General features: G+C 37.0%; 1 protein-coding gene across 13 annotated transcripts in view; it reads right to left on the bottom strand.

The window, feature by feature from the left end:
• Positions 1-15,729, bottom strand: part of ELAVL2 (ELAV like RNA binding protein 2) — a 201,184-nt gene that overhangs the window by 56,950 nt on the left and 128,505 nt on the right. For 7 of the 13 annotated variants that reach the window (XM_027039236.2, XM_053205031.1, XM_053205032.1 and 4 more), the window contains 2 exons: positions 11,835-11,925; positions 8,757-9,000 (listed from right to left, as the gene is read on the bottom strand). In XM_027039236.2, coding sequence (XP_026895037.1) covers positions 8,757-9,000; positions 11,835-11,906 — 316 coding nt within the window. In that variant the 5' untranslated portion in view covers positions 11,907-11,925. The remainder of the gene's footprint in view (positions 1-8,756; positions 9,001-11,834; positions 11,926-15,729) is intronic. The other 6 variants (XM_053205029.1, XM_053205030.1, XM_027039240.2 and 3 more) reach the window with 2 other exon arrangements.

Below are 15,729 nucleotides of genomic sequence, written 5' to 3'. Positions count from 1 at the left end.
TTCTTCACAATACTTGGAAGAGCTGCCAATGCTGCTTTACAGCTTTAAAGCTCCTCAGAATACAGTTGATGACAGAAACCATCACCAATAAAAGGACATTCAAGGGTGTCAAAATATTGACACTGTAAAACTTTAAAAAGCAAAACCACGTTTTAAGGAGTAAAACATGCTAACTAAAGCCACTGCATCAAATCAAACGACACTCACAAGTAAAATGCCAGGAAATATTTTTTAAAGCTGACCTTTTTAGTTGAAAAGGCAAGCGCTGAGGGTTTCCACAGCTCTCAAAATTCAGTAGTAGCAATGCACTCCCCTGAGTCAATTAACTTAGAACAGGCTCAGAAGAAGTTGGCGAATTGTAAAGCACAGTTTTAGCTTCAATGACCAACTATTCTGTTCAGGAAATATTTAAAAAGAAATGTTCCAACAGGTGCAAAATAAAAATGCTTTGCTCTATTCATAATTTAGAAAGTTAAAAAAAAAAGGCTATTACAAAGGTAGTGCAATGGATAAGATGATAGTGAAGTAAGAACCATGAAAAGAAAAACAGGTTTATTTTATAGTATATCATAAAGGGAGTCAATTTCACACCGGAAGATAGACAGGATTTTCACATTGCATGGATTACAAAAGGAAGAAGAAATCCTATATCAGAATTTAAAAACAGCTCTTCTCCCATTGCGTTCACCATTTTCTTTCTCATCTATATTATCTGTCCATCATTAGGACAGCCACTAAATAATAAATTGAAAGTGATTTCTATTCTATGCTACCAATCCCAATGCAGAAGTAAACAAAAACAAACAAACAAAAAGTGTGAAAAGATTTGCAATAGCAAATAGCACACAAGCATGCACACTTCGCTGAATTTGAAGGGGAGAACTCTTTTTATTTAAAAAAAAAATTTTTTTTTAATGTTTTCTTTATTTTTGAGACAGAGAGAGACAGAGCATGGGCAGGGGAGGGGCAGAGAGAAAGGGAGACACAGAATCCGAAGCAGGCTCCAGGCTCTGAGCTGTCAGCACAGAGCCCAACGCGGGGCTCAAACTCAGGAACTGTGAGATCATGACCTGAGCGGAAGTCAGAGGCTTAACCGACTGAGCCACCCAGGCGCCCCCAAGGGGAGAACTCTTTACAGAAGAACTTCAACCACATTTTCTATTAATTTGAATGCATTAACAATGTTTGTGTTTTGTATCAAATTAATAAAGGAATCAAGTCAAAGGCACTAAACACATGCTCTTAATCTACTGACAAGACAAATATGATCATGATTCTAGAAGCCCCAATGAGGATATGGGTCAAGGAGGCACGGAATCGAAACTCCTAAGCCTCATTTGCACAACAGATTCAACCTCATTCTCCCAGTAAATATTCTTAAAAAGCTGCTGAAAAATGTGTAATCAGCTCTAGGGAGTTGAAATACTTTTCTTCATTTTCTTCTAATGGAATAAAACAAAGTGACATAAATATCAACATCAAGAAAATCAGAGAAACTGAAATCTCAATGACTGAGAAGTTAATCAGCAATGATTTTGTTTCAAACTCTTCTATATCCTCACAACAGTTATCTTTTCTTCCCAGCAACTAGCCATTTCAGGTTGCACTACCATGGGACATCCCAAGAGCCTTTTCTGTTTAGGTTTGTTAACCAAGAGTTAATTTATTGTAAGATAAGAGGGTCCTAGACGATATCACTCCAAATACACTAGTTTTGCCTAAGGAGTATTCCAAACAGAAGACAATTAAGAACAGACACAGAAAAGAGTTCTCTACCCTATTCTTTTCTGCCTAAAAAGCAAATCACAAATTTCCCTTGGGCAGAGGTCCCCCTCCTCCGTGCCAGAAAGAGCAGAGAAACTTTCACCACCAGAGATGGAAAGTTGGCACCAAAATGAGCAAACAAACCTTGCTAAAATATAAAATAGCTCAATACCTTCTGTTAGTTTCCCCCTTGTAAATTCCTGGTCACTTCCTCACAATTTATCATGCCTCAGAACCCAAACCCCCTTTCCTTTGTTAAAATGGTATATAAGCCCTGAGTCTAACCACTTATTTTTCTTTTTTTGTGAATTCCAGTGCACGTATAATGCTAATAAAAATTGTGTGCCTCTTCTGTTAAATCTCTCCCCTCCCTGTTTCATTGAGATATAACTGACATAAAACACTGTATAATCTATCCTTTATTAGGTTCAATCCCTGGGGGTCTGTGAATGTAACTAAGAGAACTAAGAAAAAGTTTCTCTTCCCTGATAATGGTAAAGAACCATATTTAATTTCCTAAATTTGATAAATTTTTAATTTCATCATCCTGAAATTCATCATCTACATTAATCAATGCTGAACAGAAATATGTTCTATAAAACACCTCCAGTTCAAGGTTTGAGTGGGAAAAAATGAACATAGAAGAATTTTAAAGTCTTTCCCCCAAAACTTTAAAAAAGCTTCTACAGTAATAACATCAAATTTTTAAATGACTGATTAGCCATGACCATTGGAAAAGACAAAGGTGCAATTAAAAAATTAGATTTAAATATATATTGATAAATATACATAAAGTTTCTTCAGCACCACCAAAAACAAAAAAATCACTTTATACAAATTTAGTCACTAAAATCTAAGAATAGCTATATTCAAACATATTGCATTCCATAGTTAATACTTTAGGGACCACCAAAGCATCTACCTTGTAGAGCCAAGTTCTCTTGTTTTGTGAAGACCTGAGCACACAACAGCCTTTCTGCTAAATCTCTAATTAAACAGTACCCAGAGTCTGCAAAGTGAGGTGTTTATTAAGCTACCACCAGCCAGCCACCCACTCTGCCCTCTTCAACTATCTGTCTGAAAGAATCAGAATTCTTAATCTCTTGATACTGAACAACTAACACTGACACTGAACAACTATTGACACTGAACAACTAACCTTAGGATTGTAACTGACACACACAACCACCTTTTCAAATTAATGTTCAGCAAAACAGCCTGAGGCTCACTCATTCTGATTGACTTCATCACAGTAATAAGTGCTATTAAATTTGAAGGCATGCATTAGAAAAATAAAATACCATTTATCTGTTTCAATTCTGAGAAGCTAAGACTGTACTTGTTTATGGGGAAAAAAAAAAAAAGGAGGGAGGGGCTCCTAGGTAGCTCAGTCTGTTAAGCATTGGACTCGATTTCAGCTCATGTCACGATCTCACAGTTCTTGAGTTTGAGCCCCGCTTCCAGGGGATTCTCCCCTGGATTTCTCTGCCTCTCCCCTGCTCGTACTCTCTCAAAATAAATAAATTAAAAAAATAAAATAAGGGGCACCGGGGTGGCTCAGTTGGTTAAGCGTCCGACTTCAGCTCAGGTCATGATCTCACGGTCCATGAGTTCGAGCCCCGCGTCGGGCTCTGTGCTGACAGCTCAGAGCCTGGAGCCTGCTTCAGATTCTGTGTCTCCCTCTCTCTCTGCCCCTCCCCATTCATGCTCTGTCTCTCGCTGTCTCAAAAATAAATAAATAAAAGAAAAAATTTTTTAAATAAATAAAATAAAAACTGTCAGTTATTTGATAAACAACAAATAAATAGAGAAGGGAAGAATACAATGGCATTACAATGAAATTTGAAAAGCACATTATTTTGATAACAAAAACCACAATCAAAACTAACTTCAACGTTCTCAGGAAGCAATAGACATAACTCAAATCTAGCTAAGAACCTTCATGTTAAAAAAAAGATTTTACCACACAGGCCCTAAGGCGAAACAAGGTGGGAGGAGTCTGTGTTTCCACAGATGGCACTGCCTACTGAGAGGTAATCAATAGTGGCAAAGTCCCTCTTGGGTCACCTATAGTTTGTATATGTTTCTTTGGGCCTTTTTTTTTTTTAATGTCTATTTATTTGAGGGAGAGAGAGAGCACGTACGCATGTGAGAGAGAGAGGAGTGGGGGAGGGACAGCGAGAGAAGGAGACACAGAATCTGAAGCAGGCTCCAAGAACCGTGAGATCATGATCTGAGCCAAAGTGGGATGCTTAACTGACTGTGCCACCCAGGTGCCCCCCTTCAGGTCTTTGTTTTTCCTTTTTGTCTGAAAGATTCTAGTTCACAGCTGATGGGGTTGCCACAGGACCCACCTCAAACAATTCCTAGAATAAGAGTGAAGCCATCACACCAAGACAAAAAAGAGTACCACTCATGACCTGAGGTCTTCAACTAACTAACTTCCCTCACTCTTCTATGAGAAGAAAGGAAAAGTAACAATGACAGAACAAGCTCTCTTGGAATTCTGAAAAATAATTACACATGTACACACACCCTTTCTGGGACAGGTCAGGTGTTCAGTAAAGACACAGCCTAGTGACTTTGACATCTCTAGTACTGAATACTAGGAGTTAACGCATTAGAAACCAATGCTGGGGAGGGGGCAGCGCCTGAAACTTAGTTTACCACAGAATTAGGCACTGTGGTTGTAACAACTCTCCCATCTCCAGCCAGAGTTCAGACAAACCTGGCTAATTCTGGTTCTATCTCCCTGAAAAATGTTCAGGAAAAGAACTGGGTAACTCCCAGGTAAATGGAACATTCTGGGCCCTACACCACAAAGATTCTGATTCAGTAGGTCTGGGCATGGTCCAGGAAGCTGCGTTTCTAGTAGTCATCCCAACGGATTCCAGTGCAGGTACTCTACTGACTACTTTAAAAGGCTGATTCCCAAAACTGCTTGCTTGCCCGTCAAAATCACCTGGGGAGATTTCGGACAAGATTCCCAAGGTCTCCAGAATCTCTATTTTTAAACACTCCCTCATAGGAGGATGTGCAGCCAGATTTAGGAATCACTGGGCTATAATATCCAAATTCAAAACTACAGATTACGAAGTTTCTAGAGAAGCATGGACGTTCTTCATTTTATGTATCCCTCAGTCCTTTACTCTCAAAAATCTCTCCTTCCCCTTCTGAAGATGACACATACACCAGAAGATGCCCCTTGGTGAATGTATACAAGTTAGAGGTCTCACTATAAATTCATCAGTTAGTCCTGAAGTTAATTTTTCATGAGTTCTGGCCTCCAACAAAAGGCAAGGAGGAAATATCCCAGGAAAAAATAGAAAACCAGAATTCTGGTCCCTACTCTACTGCTTAATAGCCATGTGGTTTTGGACTAATTAGTCATTTAAACAAACCTGGGCTTCAGCTCACCTGTTATGTGAGGGAGCTGCCTAAGGTCACCTCAAGGACTTTTCTGATTCTAACATTCTATTACTGATTCCTTGCATCCTAAAATCTATTTCACTCCTCTAGAATGCAGCATCAGCAGGTGTCAAGGACTCTGAAGTGCATAAACTCAAAAGAGATGGACCGACATCAGCTAAACTATACAAGCAGCAGTGGCTTCTCATGACGAATGCCTAGAGACAGGAAATGGGATGAAGCATAAAGCTGGGCACAAAACCAAAGAAAGGGCCTGAAAAACAACATAATAAATAGAATGTAGGCCAAAAAGAAGATTACTATATTTACTACTGAAGAGGTTTCTCAATGTATTGCGCTCTAATCCTCATCCTATCAAAATAGTGACATTAATTTGCCAACACCAAAACAATCTAAAAATTACACACTTTTTTAGGATTTAGGAAAGAGGCACACACTTTCCTACTAGACCTTTTTTTTTTTTTTTTACCTGAGATACAGTTTCCTAAATTCGGCATTATTTAAATAAGGGAAGATTTAAGAAAAATGACAAAGAACAACTTAGATGTTTTTCCCAAAGAGTTATCTCATAGTTTTCTTACAACCCGAACAATTAATGCCCGCCTCTTACAAAAACAGAATACAAAGAGCTGGCCTGGCAGCTACCGGGGAGGTAGGATAAATTGGATAATTAGACCCAGGAACTCAAATTTAACCCTAAAAATGTGTACTGAGAAACTACAAAAATTGGCTAATGCTAAACACCACAGGGCAGAGTCCAAATCCTCACACATTCTTTCAATCTTTCTAGATGTATTAATAGTAGCTTCTTAGAAATATAGGCCCACTTTGTAAAGTACAACCATTCAAAATCCAGTTTTAGAAACCTACCATTTACTGGACTATTTTGTTCTATACAAATATTTACTAAGACACTCAGAATTAAAAACAACGTATCTGAGGTAATCTATGCTTGCAGCTAAATGAGTCAGACCCTTCCAAACACTGTTTTAACCCATACTAAGAAGATGTCAGTGGGCTAAGTCAAAACAGGGCCACTAGAAGAGTTCCTTTGTGTTCTTACTTGCCTACTCAACTTTTTAATCCATTATACAGCTCATTACCATGGATGTTCATATTTGAAACCTGCACATACTTTACTGTTATCAACAGGTTACAGAGAAGTTTCAGACTATCTGATAATTAAATGAAAGTTTTATATGCTCAATGTAAATCTAGTATTAAGGAGATATCCCCTAAAACAAGTTCTGTGGTCAAATAAGGCCAGAAAACTAGTTTCTTTACTGCAGGATTTTAATATGTGGTTTGTAATATGCTGATGATCTGCAGTTTGGCTCTTAAATAGGAAACTATCAAGGGAAGCATTTCTCAAACTTGTCTGTCAATGGAACATTCGTTTTAAAGAACAAGTACGGCTGTGTCTCATGAAATGAAGTTTAGAAAACATCTTTTGACCCTCATGCTCACTATGGATTTTCCTGGGTACTCCATTTGCTTACCAGAGGTTTTAAACAGAAATTTTACCATGGTGGAAAACTTAATTGGCCCCATCTTACTGAAAAGACAGGAGGGTGTTGGTGAGGGGTCAAGGAAATGGACAGCAAATACTAATGCACTTTGCCAGTATCTACCCATATACTTCAGATCACCATGCACTACGGCTCTACCACCACTATTTATCACACTAAAGACAGGAAGGCAAAGGGTATAAAAACACACAATTCCAATTTATCCACCTGCACCATAAAACAGTTCTCGTAAAAGACTTCAGAAAGAATAACACAATTCAAGACTGACCAGAGATGAGAGATAAAGGTCTTTGAGATGTTTTCTGTAGTAGATGCCTAATACAAATGACGTAGGATTTGTTTCATACTTTCATAAACTCTCAGTATCATAACAAAAAATGCAACTTTTATATACCTAGTTCATGGGTTTTTTGTTGTTGTTGTTTTATTTTGTTTTGTTTTTTAACAGTAGGGATAGCTACTAAGCAATCAAACCAGAAATCACATCCTTGATGTCATGGCCTTTATGCCATTTAACACATAGTCATTTATGTCAAAGAGGTTGCAAAACTCACATATAAAGATACTGTTTTGCTAAAAAAGGTAGTAATAAAACTCAGTGTCATGACAGACAAATCTAAGAGCCAGTTGTTCTATACTGTTTCCAACTTTTCAAAAACTGTTTCTTCATAAATTTCACATATGAGGCTCAGATGGATTTTGGAAAAAGAAATGGAAAAATACTATCCATTTGATTATCAGCATTCAAAAACAAAAAAACAAATCTTCCTGATGATATCGTGGTGAACAACTAAGTAATGTAATTAGTTAAAATAGAATTACTCTGTATGGACTGATGACAACCAGGTTTTACTTAAATAAGTTCTCTCTGTGAGCCTCAATTTGTATGTGAGACCAGGCCCAGATGACAGCTCTAAGAACTTACTCACCTTGGAGACAGTAAGCCCTGCTGTCTTGAAAAAAGAACAGCTAAAGGTACTAATTCAGACAAAGTAAAAACTGACCTCAGAAATTCCCTAGGTGTGACCCCTTTTCTCTGCCCTCTCCCTCATTTTACCAAGGGAGACCTGAGGCCAAGAGCTGACTTGTCCACAGTTACATGACTAAAGTTCAGACTCCCGGTCCAACTCTTCACACTGCCTATAGGTATTCTTTACCCATTTCAAATATTTAGTTTTATAGTAGGAGTTACAAGCCATGTAAAGCAATTTCATATACACCATCACCCAATTTTAACATGAGCATGAGAAAGCCTTTGTACACTTCACACATTTTCCATGTTTGAAAACAACTCCTGCCGGAAGCATTAACTCTTGTATCCCAAGAACATGTTCCTCATTTAGGCTTTGGCTTCTTCTAAGAATTTAGTTGAATCTTACAAAATTCTAAGGATATTTTCTACTACCTAATATTCAAAATGTAGTATCAAAGGCCAAATTACCCATCCTTTCGTTTTTATCTTTAGGATAAGAGAAACACTCTTACACCACCTTTTCCTTTACTTATCAAGGAACAAAACATTAGATCCTAGTGCACTCGAATTATATCAGTACAAATATTTATACATTGACAATGTGAACACTACCATTTACTCTGTCATATATATTATAAGCAGGACTATACAGACTTAAGGGAAAAGACATTTTATGAGGTTTCTTCCTTCTTCCAAACAGAGTATTCTTCTTAGAACTCATTGTTAAAATGCTAAATCATATAAGCTCAGGAACTAAAACTAAAGGTCAACATGACTTTCTGTCCCATACATTCTTAAAACAGTTTTCAAAGATGTTATTATACAGTTCAGGGTATATGAAAGTCTAGTTATAACATATACTGCCCATAAAAAATATTTTATGCTTTAAAAGGAAAACAAAACTCTAAAACCAAAGTTTCATGCTGCTGATGTAGTCAGTAACAGAGTATCTAGACGTGTAGAACTGCATCACTGAATGACCTGCTAGAAGAAAACCTATTATTTTCTCACACTTGAAACATTATCCTTTAAAAGTGAGTAACCTATACAAAACTGCATACCTGTTATTTTGTCTCTTACAAGTTTACAGGACTCTATCTCACCGATGCTCCCAAAGAGACTCTTTAGTTCCTCCTGTGTCATGTTCTGAGGAAGGTAGTTGACTATTAAGTTGGTCTTGCTGTCCTCTGTGTTCCCAGAGTCAACCGGTGAGGAGCAGTTGTTGTTTATGGTGGTTGGACCATTGGCTGTGTTATTGCAAGTTGGCCCATTAGACAGTTGTGTTTCCATGGCAGCAATTACCTGCTAAAAACAGAGAAAATAAGAAATGTCAGAATTCATATTTCATAAACTATTAGAGATTCCAACCAAGAATGTAAATATGTGTCACTAAATACAAGTCGTTCTGCTGAAATTACAACAAAGCTTCAACAAAAAGTGCAACGCCTACACTAATTTCTACTTCATATATTAAGCTAGTCATTTTAAGTTCACAATTATACTTTCACATACATATTCCATACATGCACATAAAAGCACAATTTAAATGTTAAACATTCTCTAGAACCACATTCTGGGTCTACTCATATACCCTTACTCACCTGCAATGTCCACATACTCGAGAAAATTTAGTACCAAAGGGCATGGAATTAAACCCTGACTATATAATACATACTACAAGACAGAAGTGTTTAACATGCTATCAGAAAAACAAACCAAAAAATGGTCTTCCTAACTTTGAAGAGATTTTCAAGTTAGCCTAAGAGTTTCAATATTCTAAAACTGACAGACATCCATTAACTTATAATCAAGGAGTAAGAGTATTTTAAAAAATATAAATTTGTCAACATGTACTGTTTTGGTTACATATTGAAAATGTTTTTGATTGACAATATCTTATACCTCTTCTGTTGGTAAGAACTAAGAAAAATATCAGATGTTAAGTGTTAGGGCATGAAAAGGATTTGTAGGATAACTTGGAAAAGAAGCTAGGCATACTTAGTGTACCTTGTAGAATCTAACAAGCCATTCTTGTCAACCTTGGCAGCTAAAGATCACCAACAAGGCAACTGATCTACAGCATCAAAATAAAATCCCCAAACAATGCAGTATGGCATTCTGTCTCAACTGTGACTTTAAAAGGGAAAAAAACAAAAACCTATCCAGTCCACCAAAACAACAATATAAAGATTTCAACTTTTGCAAACAGACCAGCCCAAGGAATTTTCATTTGAGCACATAAGCCTGTTGAAATGCAGGTAATAAAGTATCTATAAACTCCAAATACCGGATAAGTAGCAGATTTGGGGGAAATGGCCTCAAACTGTTCAGGCTACTCTAAAAATCTACTCATTAATAAGAAAATCTGGATCTAGTTTCCTAAAAATCAATGCTATGCTCTTTAAGCAAAAGAGTCACAAACCACGGCCCCAAATTTTCTAAAACCATCTTCCAATAGCTATCTACTTTGGACAGCCAAGAGTGGGGGAAATCCAAAAATCAAAGCATCACTAAAAGAATTATCCTTTATATTTCATCCAATGCATCTCTCATCTCCACAAAGAACAACTTCTCAAAACTGACAATTCTGAATTGAAGGAATGCTAGTTTTAGGGAACTTCTTTACATATAAAAGGCAAAGAATTTAAGGCAAAATTTTTTAAAAAGCAAAGTAGAGGGAAAGAGTGTTACAAGAGAAAAAAGTTTTTTTGTTTTTTTGTTTTTTTTTCTTAAAAAGCATATTGTGTAAGAAAAATAAAAGGGCGCAACAGTGGAGCATACAGGAAGAAATCTCTACTGCCAAGAGATGTTTATAAAAGAAGGCAGCAGAGGACAGATTGAGATTGGTCAACCGACCAGATTAAGACTGGTCACACTGGACAAGAATCAGTGCTATCATGATAAAAAATCGGAGACAAAATCCAGGCCACCTATGAAATATCAAACAAACTAACTCTCTGTGACTTCATTTCCTTTTCAAAGAAATGGGTTTTTCTACAAGTTGCATGCTACCTCTCTTGGTTAAGTGTTCTCAGGAAATACTTAAAGGAGTAAGGGAAAATAAATCTTTGGAAATCTGTAAGAAAAAAAAATCTGAAAAAAAAAGATATGCATTTTATTATAATTAACAAATTTATCTGAAACTGAGAAAGGAGTTTTCAAATTTCCTAATAAAGCAGAACTGTTCCAGTCTGCAGAATATTAGCTGTGGGTCACTTTCCACAGCACAACTCTTATGGAATTTACCTTTGCCCAGCATTTATGAAGACAAAAGAGTCTCAAGATTAGAGTGGCCAAAGCCAATTAAAACAAATCATTATTCAAAAGTTAGAGTATGTGTAGAAACTATGTGAACCCCAAATATGAGATTTGGACTTAACTCATTGGGATGGCATTTGAAATATAAAGTGTTCATTGACTGAAATTAGCAGGATTTAGCAAGGACAACAAACACTCCTCACTTAATTGCACATTTATTTCCATGTTCAGGTGGCAAGAATGAGCTCCTAAGCCAACATTCAAGTGAACAGCTGCAGTAGGCTGTGTGTGCTGAAAATTACAGCATCTCTCAGCTATAGGACCATCTGCTCAGAATAAAATGATACTAATGTGCTATATTTTACAAATAATGCATATTCCATTGATAGGCTCAACACAACTGTTCACAGAATGCAAACTCTTTCAACGGTTACTGGGCAAATAATTTTCAGCCAGATTTACAATTTCAACAATTTTTTTTGAGCATCAGGAATTGTAAATAACTTCAAAATTTAGTAACCAAAAAAATACATAGTAAACAGAATGTAAAGAATTACGGTAACTTAGTATTCAGACCATACCAAAACTTTTTTGTTTTGTTTTTTTTAAAAAAGCTTGTCACTCTTTTCTTTGAGTCTGCACTAAATCCTAATTTTGATTATAAAAAGTTACATACAAAAGCATGGTTCTGATGCTACATATACCACTGTGGTTAAAATTGCAATGTGCTTTAAATCCTAATGATGGCCATACCGCAATAGGTTAAATGTAAGAATAATTAATATGCCAAATGAAAAGTTCAAGTGTTTGGTATGGCCTCAGCACTCCTGCAACATGCTAAAAAAAAGTAGCCTACAGAATTTAAGAAAAATCCCACAGACCCCAGTCCAAGGCTCTGCTGCCCACGAACCACTTCTAAGCAGAGAAGCCACATCACACAGTCTGACTGCCATGTTAGTTTGGAGTTGCCGTCTGCAATATGGACACAAAAAGTACCGTATGTTAGATGAGCAAGATAATGCAACAAATCAGTTTGTACAAAATTTACAGTGATTGTATTGATATTCCCAGCACGTCCATGCAGTGTGGCTTAATTGAATTTGAGGCAATTCCAATCTAATCTTTCCAAATTCATTTTAACATGTAGTTTTCTTGCACAAATTAAGCATTTTTAATTAAGAGCCTGATTTTCAAACAGCATTAACTAGTTACTTTGACATCTATCCTCAAGAACTACCTTAAACCACATCTCAAAAAAAAATTTTAGATAAAATGAAGCAAAACACTGCATGCTGTCCTGTCTTTTAAGAATGTGGGAGAAGGAAGGAAATGTGAATGAAATTTATAGTGAGAAAAGGCTGTCATGCAATTCGTAAGTGAATGCTTTGAGTAAAAGTGCTTTTTCCCCAAAATATCAGAGAGGCATTAAAGGAAGCTATATTTGCCCACACTGTTACATTATACTATAAATGATCCTTAATCCTGGGACTCAAAATTAAAAGTGAATTGAAACCCTGTGAGGTTATTCTGCCACTATAGTCCAACTGATCTCTAACAGTTTCACTGAGAATTGTTCACATATACGAAAAGGCAGTAAACCAGCATCTTTCAATTGAAATAATTGGACCAATAAACAGGATTGTTTGGAGTAATGCTTATACAGGATGTCAGCTTTGTCCCTGAACGAAATCAAGTGAACATTTTTTAATATGTAAATTGTAAACGCAGCACGATTTGAAATTAGTGCTGCTATGAGGCCTCCAATATAGTTAATGAGCCATTTACCACTTATTACAACTTGCCCAAATACTAAACAGAACCACAATATTGGCACAAAAGCCAAAGTTTACATTTTAGCCATATATGCAGATCCTTTAAATGGTCAACAGAATATTCAGAAAAACTCAAGTCTCTGAAAATAGACAATGAGTAACAAAGGAGGGCCAAAAACATATTTTACTTGGGTGTCTATGATTATAAAAATTTCATCCATAGAGTTAAACCTGGCTGTAAAGTGATTTACTCTTGATGCGAGTGATGACATTAATTAACATGTAACAATGGATTCCATTTTCTGGCATCTACAAAAACAGTTTAACATGCACTTTACAGGATGCCATGAAAATGTTTTACACTTCTTCCCTTCTCCCACTGTTACCAGGGAATTCAGTTTGATTCTATGTCTTTTATTTAAAAGAAAAAAAACCTACTTATAGTTGAACTAATCTGTGAAAAAATAAAGTGCTTTTTATACCCATGAAATATTTTGACAAGAACCTAATTGTAGTTAGCCCACATGGTAGAGGTAGGACCACACCCAAAAGGTTCAACCAGGCTTAAATTTATGTCCTGAATACCCTTGGGAATTAATATCTCAACACTCTTCACTACATAAAACCACAGATTCACATTTAATGGCCTCAGTCCCTTCTATTCCATAGGAGGTGACGCTAATAAGCTAAGCTATTGACACCCCTCTTTCTGAAAGCCCCAGGGATGTGAACAATCACTTTATTGCACCAACTAGCTAGGAAGGCTGTGTATGGAAAATGATTCTACTGCACTTTTACATTTCAAGCACCCCAGACAGTTTCTCTGCTTGAGGCAGACACATACCTTTATGGGAAGTTATAAATAAGTTGCTCACATGGCCCTTACCTTTATGCTGGCCAACAATTCAGTTACTAAAAATGTAAAGCTACTTCCCCTTCACTTAAGGACAGGCGATTCTGCTCTACTCAATCTACCACAGACAACCGGCCTGCACTATTTATAGATTCTATTGGCTCTGAAACCCTTTGGAGGGGGGGGGGGGGGGGGGAAGCCACATTCCAGTATCACAAAACCATTCATTTTAAAGCTTAAAAAATACTGTTTCAATATATGTTCACATCTTAATTTAGACATCAATTGTGCCAGTTAAGACTGCTTTTTCTCCTGTTATTCTCCGTGTAATAATTTATGAAAAGGCACCTTAGCAAAGATCAATCTAGAATATTCTAAACTTTTCCCTGGGCTCCAAGAGATAGGGGAGGTGTTAGTTTGGTGGAAGCATGATTTTACTGGGGGGAGGGGGGGCAAGAAGGACGACCTCTGTCTTTGCATTCACTGTTATTTCCAAAACTCCATAAAGACTTTTTTTTTAATTGATTTTTTTTTCCCCTTTTTACTTAAATTGCCTTCTGTGTACTTTCATTTCTAAAGTTTCTTACACTAATGGATTTTAGGAAACCAATATTATCGCTCCATTTCGCCTATCTGGGAACAACAGTTTTCTGGTCACGTGAGAGAAAAGAAAAACTCCCTATTTTCCAAACTTCCTAATACAAAGTTCTGAAAACTAAGGTTCATCAGTTTCTTTCCTATTTTCAACCTCTTGCAGACAGCCACCAAACAAGATAGACTTAATCAAAAACATCCTAAATATATTTTGAGAATTCTTCATTAAGTACAATGTCTGCAAGGGAAAAAAGGGTTTCTAAGACCTAGATCCCAACTGATTTGGGGACCAGACCTCAGGTTAAAGTCATAGCAGGACCACTGAAAGACCACTGCACATCCCCTGGTGAGGCCTGTCCAACTGCCTAGACTCCTCCACTGTCATAGATTGCTGTCCACCTCTGGGCCCTCATGTTTCATCTGAACCACTGAATTACAACCTTCCCAAAGGTCCCTCATGAGGCTAATCCACACTAACACTACTACTTCCTAATGGATTTTCCTAAACCCTCAATAGCTCCCTGCTGTCTATCAAAGTAAGTACAAACTACTTGTGGTATAAACAGTATAAGCATCTGGGACCTTCTACAACTGCTTTTAACCAGCCAATGTATTCAAGCACCTAAGTATCTGAACCACTCCTTGTCCCTCAAACAGTCGCAGTACATGCAAAGCCATACATTCTCTGGCTTTGCTCATGCAACTCAATCTGTCTAGAAGGCCCCCAGCCATACCCACCACACATCCACATCACTGGTTGTAAGCATTTGAAAATATACCTAAGGATAAGAACAGTTTTTTGGTTTTTTTTTAAAGCTGAGCATGAAAGGGCAATGACCCCCCTTAAAGGCATGCAAACTTAGCTTTTTTTCTCTCTCACCTCAAGTATTTCAAACCAGAGATAATTATGAAAGCATATTTTCAATTATTGGCGCACTCCATCAGCCACCCTTACCCACTACAATCCAAATTCTTATTAAACGGCATAAAAAAAGAAACTACCTTGATCAGTTGTGTACTTTTATTTCAAGAGTCTATCGTGCCAAACTGCCAACTACAAAAAAGCTGGAAGCCAAGACAAAAACATGGAATAAATGTGATCCAAGCCTCTGGCCAACAGGATTACAGAAATGTGGCGTCTGGAATCTGGGTGTAACTTGAGGAAAATGGCAGAAGCAGAGGTAGATGTGAGGAAAAATAAACAGACCTTCTAACACAAAGGTGCTTTAAAAAGCATCAAAACTAAGTTATGGATCTCAAATGGTTTTAATTTGATACAGACTAGAAAAGTTTAAGCAAATATAAAAGGTAACATCTCTAAAAAGAATCATGGCCAAGGTCAAGGGCAAACATTTCTCTCACACCTTGAAAGATCCAGCTTGGATAAACTGATGTTGGTCTGGACACTTATTTGCAAACTAGCAGGTTCTCAGTAGCATAGCACCAGGGGAGAAATCAGGGTAGTGCAAAGCCTTTCCTCTGACCACAAACCTCTCTGAAGACCAAGTTACAAGGTAAGCAGAAGGCACTGGTCTCTAAAGTTTAAGAAACTACCAA

The sequence above is a fragment of the Acinonyx jubatus genome, chromosome D4, assembly GCF_027475565.1.
Source record: "Acinonyx jubatus isolate Ajub_Pintada_27869175 chromosome D4, VMU_Ajub_asm_v1.0, whole genome shotgun sequence".
In the NCBI taxonomy this organism is placed as follows: Eukaryota; Metazoa; Chordata; class Mammalia; order Carnivora; family Felidae; genus Acinonyx; species Acinonyx jubatus.
This window is presented reverse-complemented; position numbering and strand designations above follow the sequence as displayed.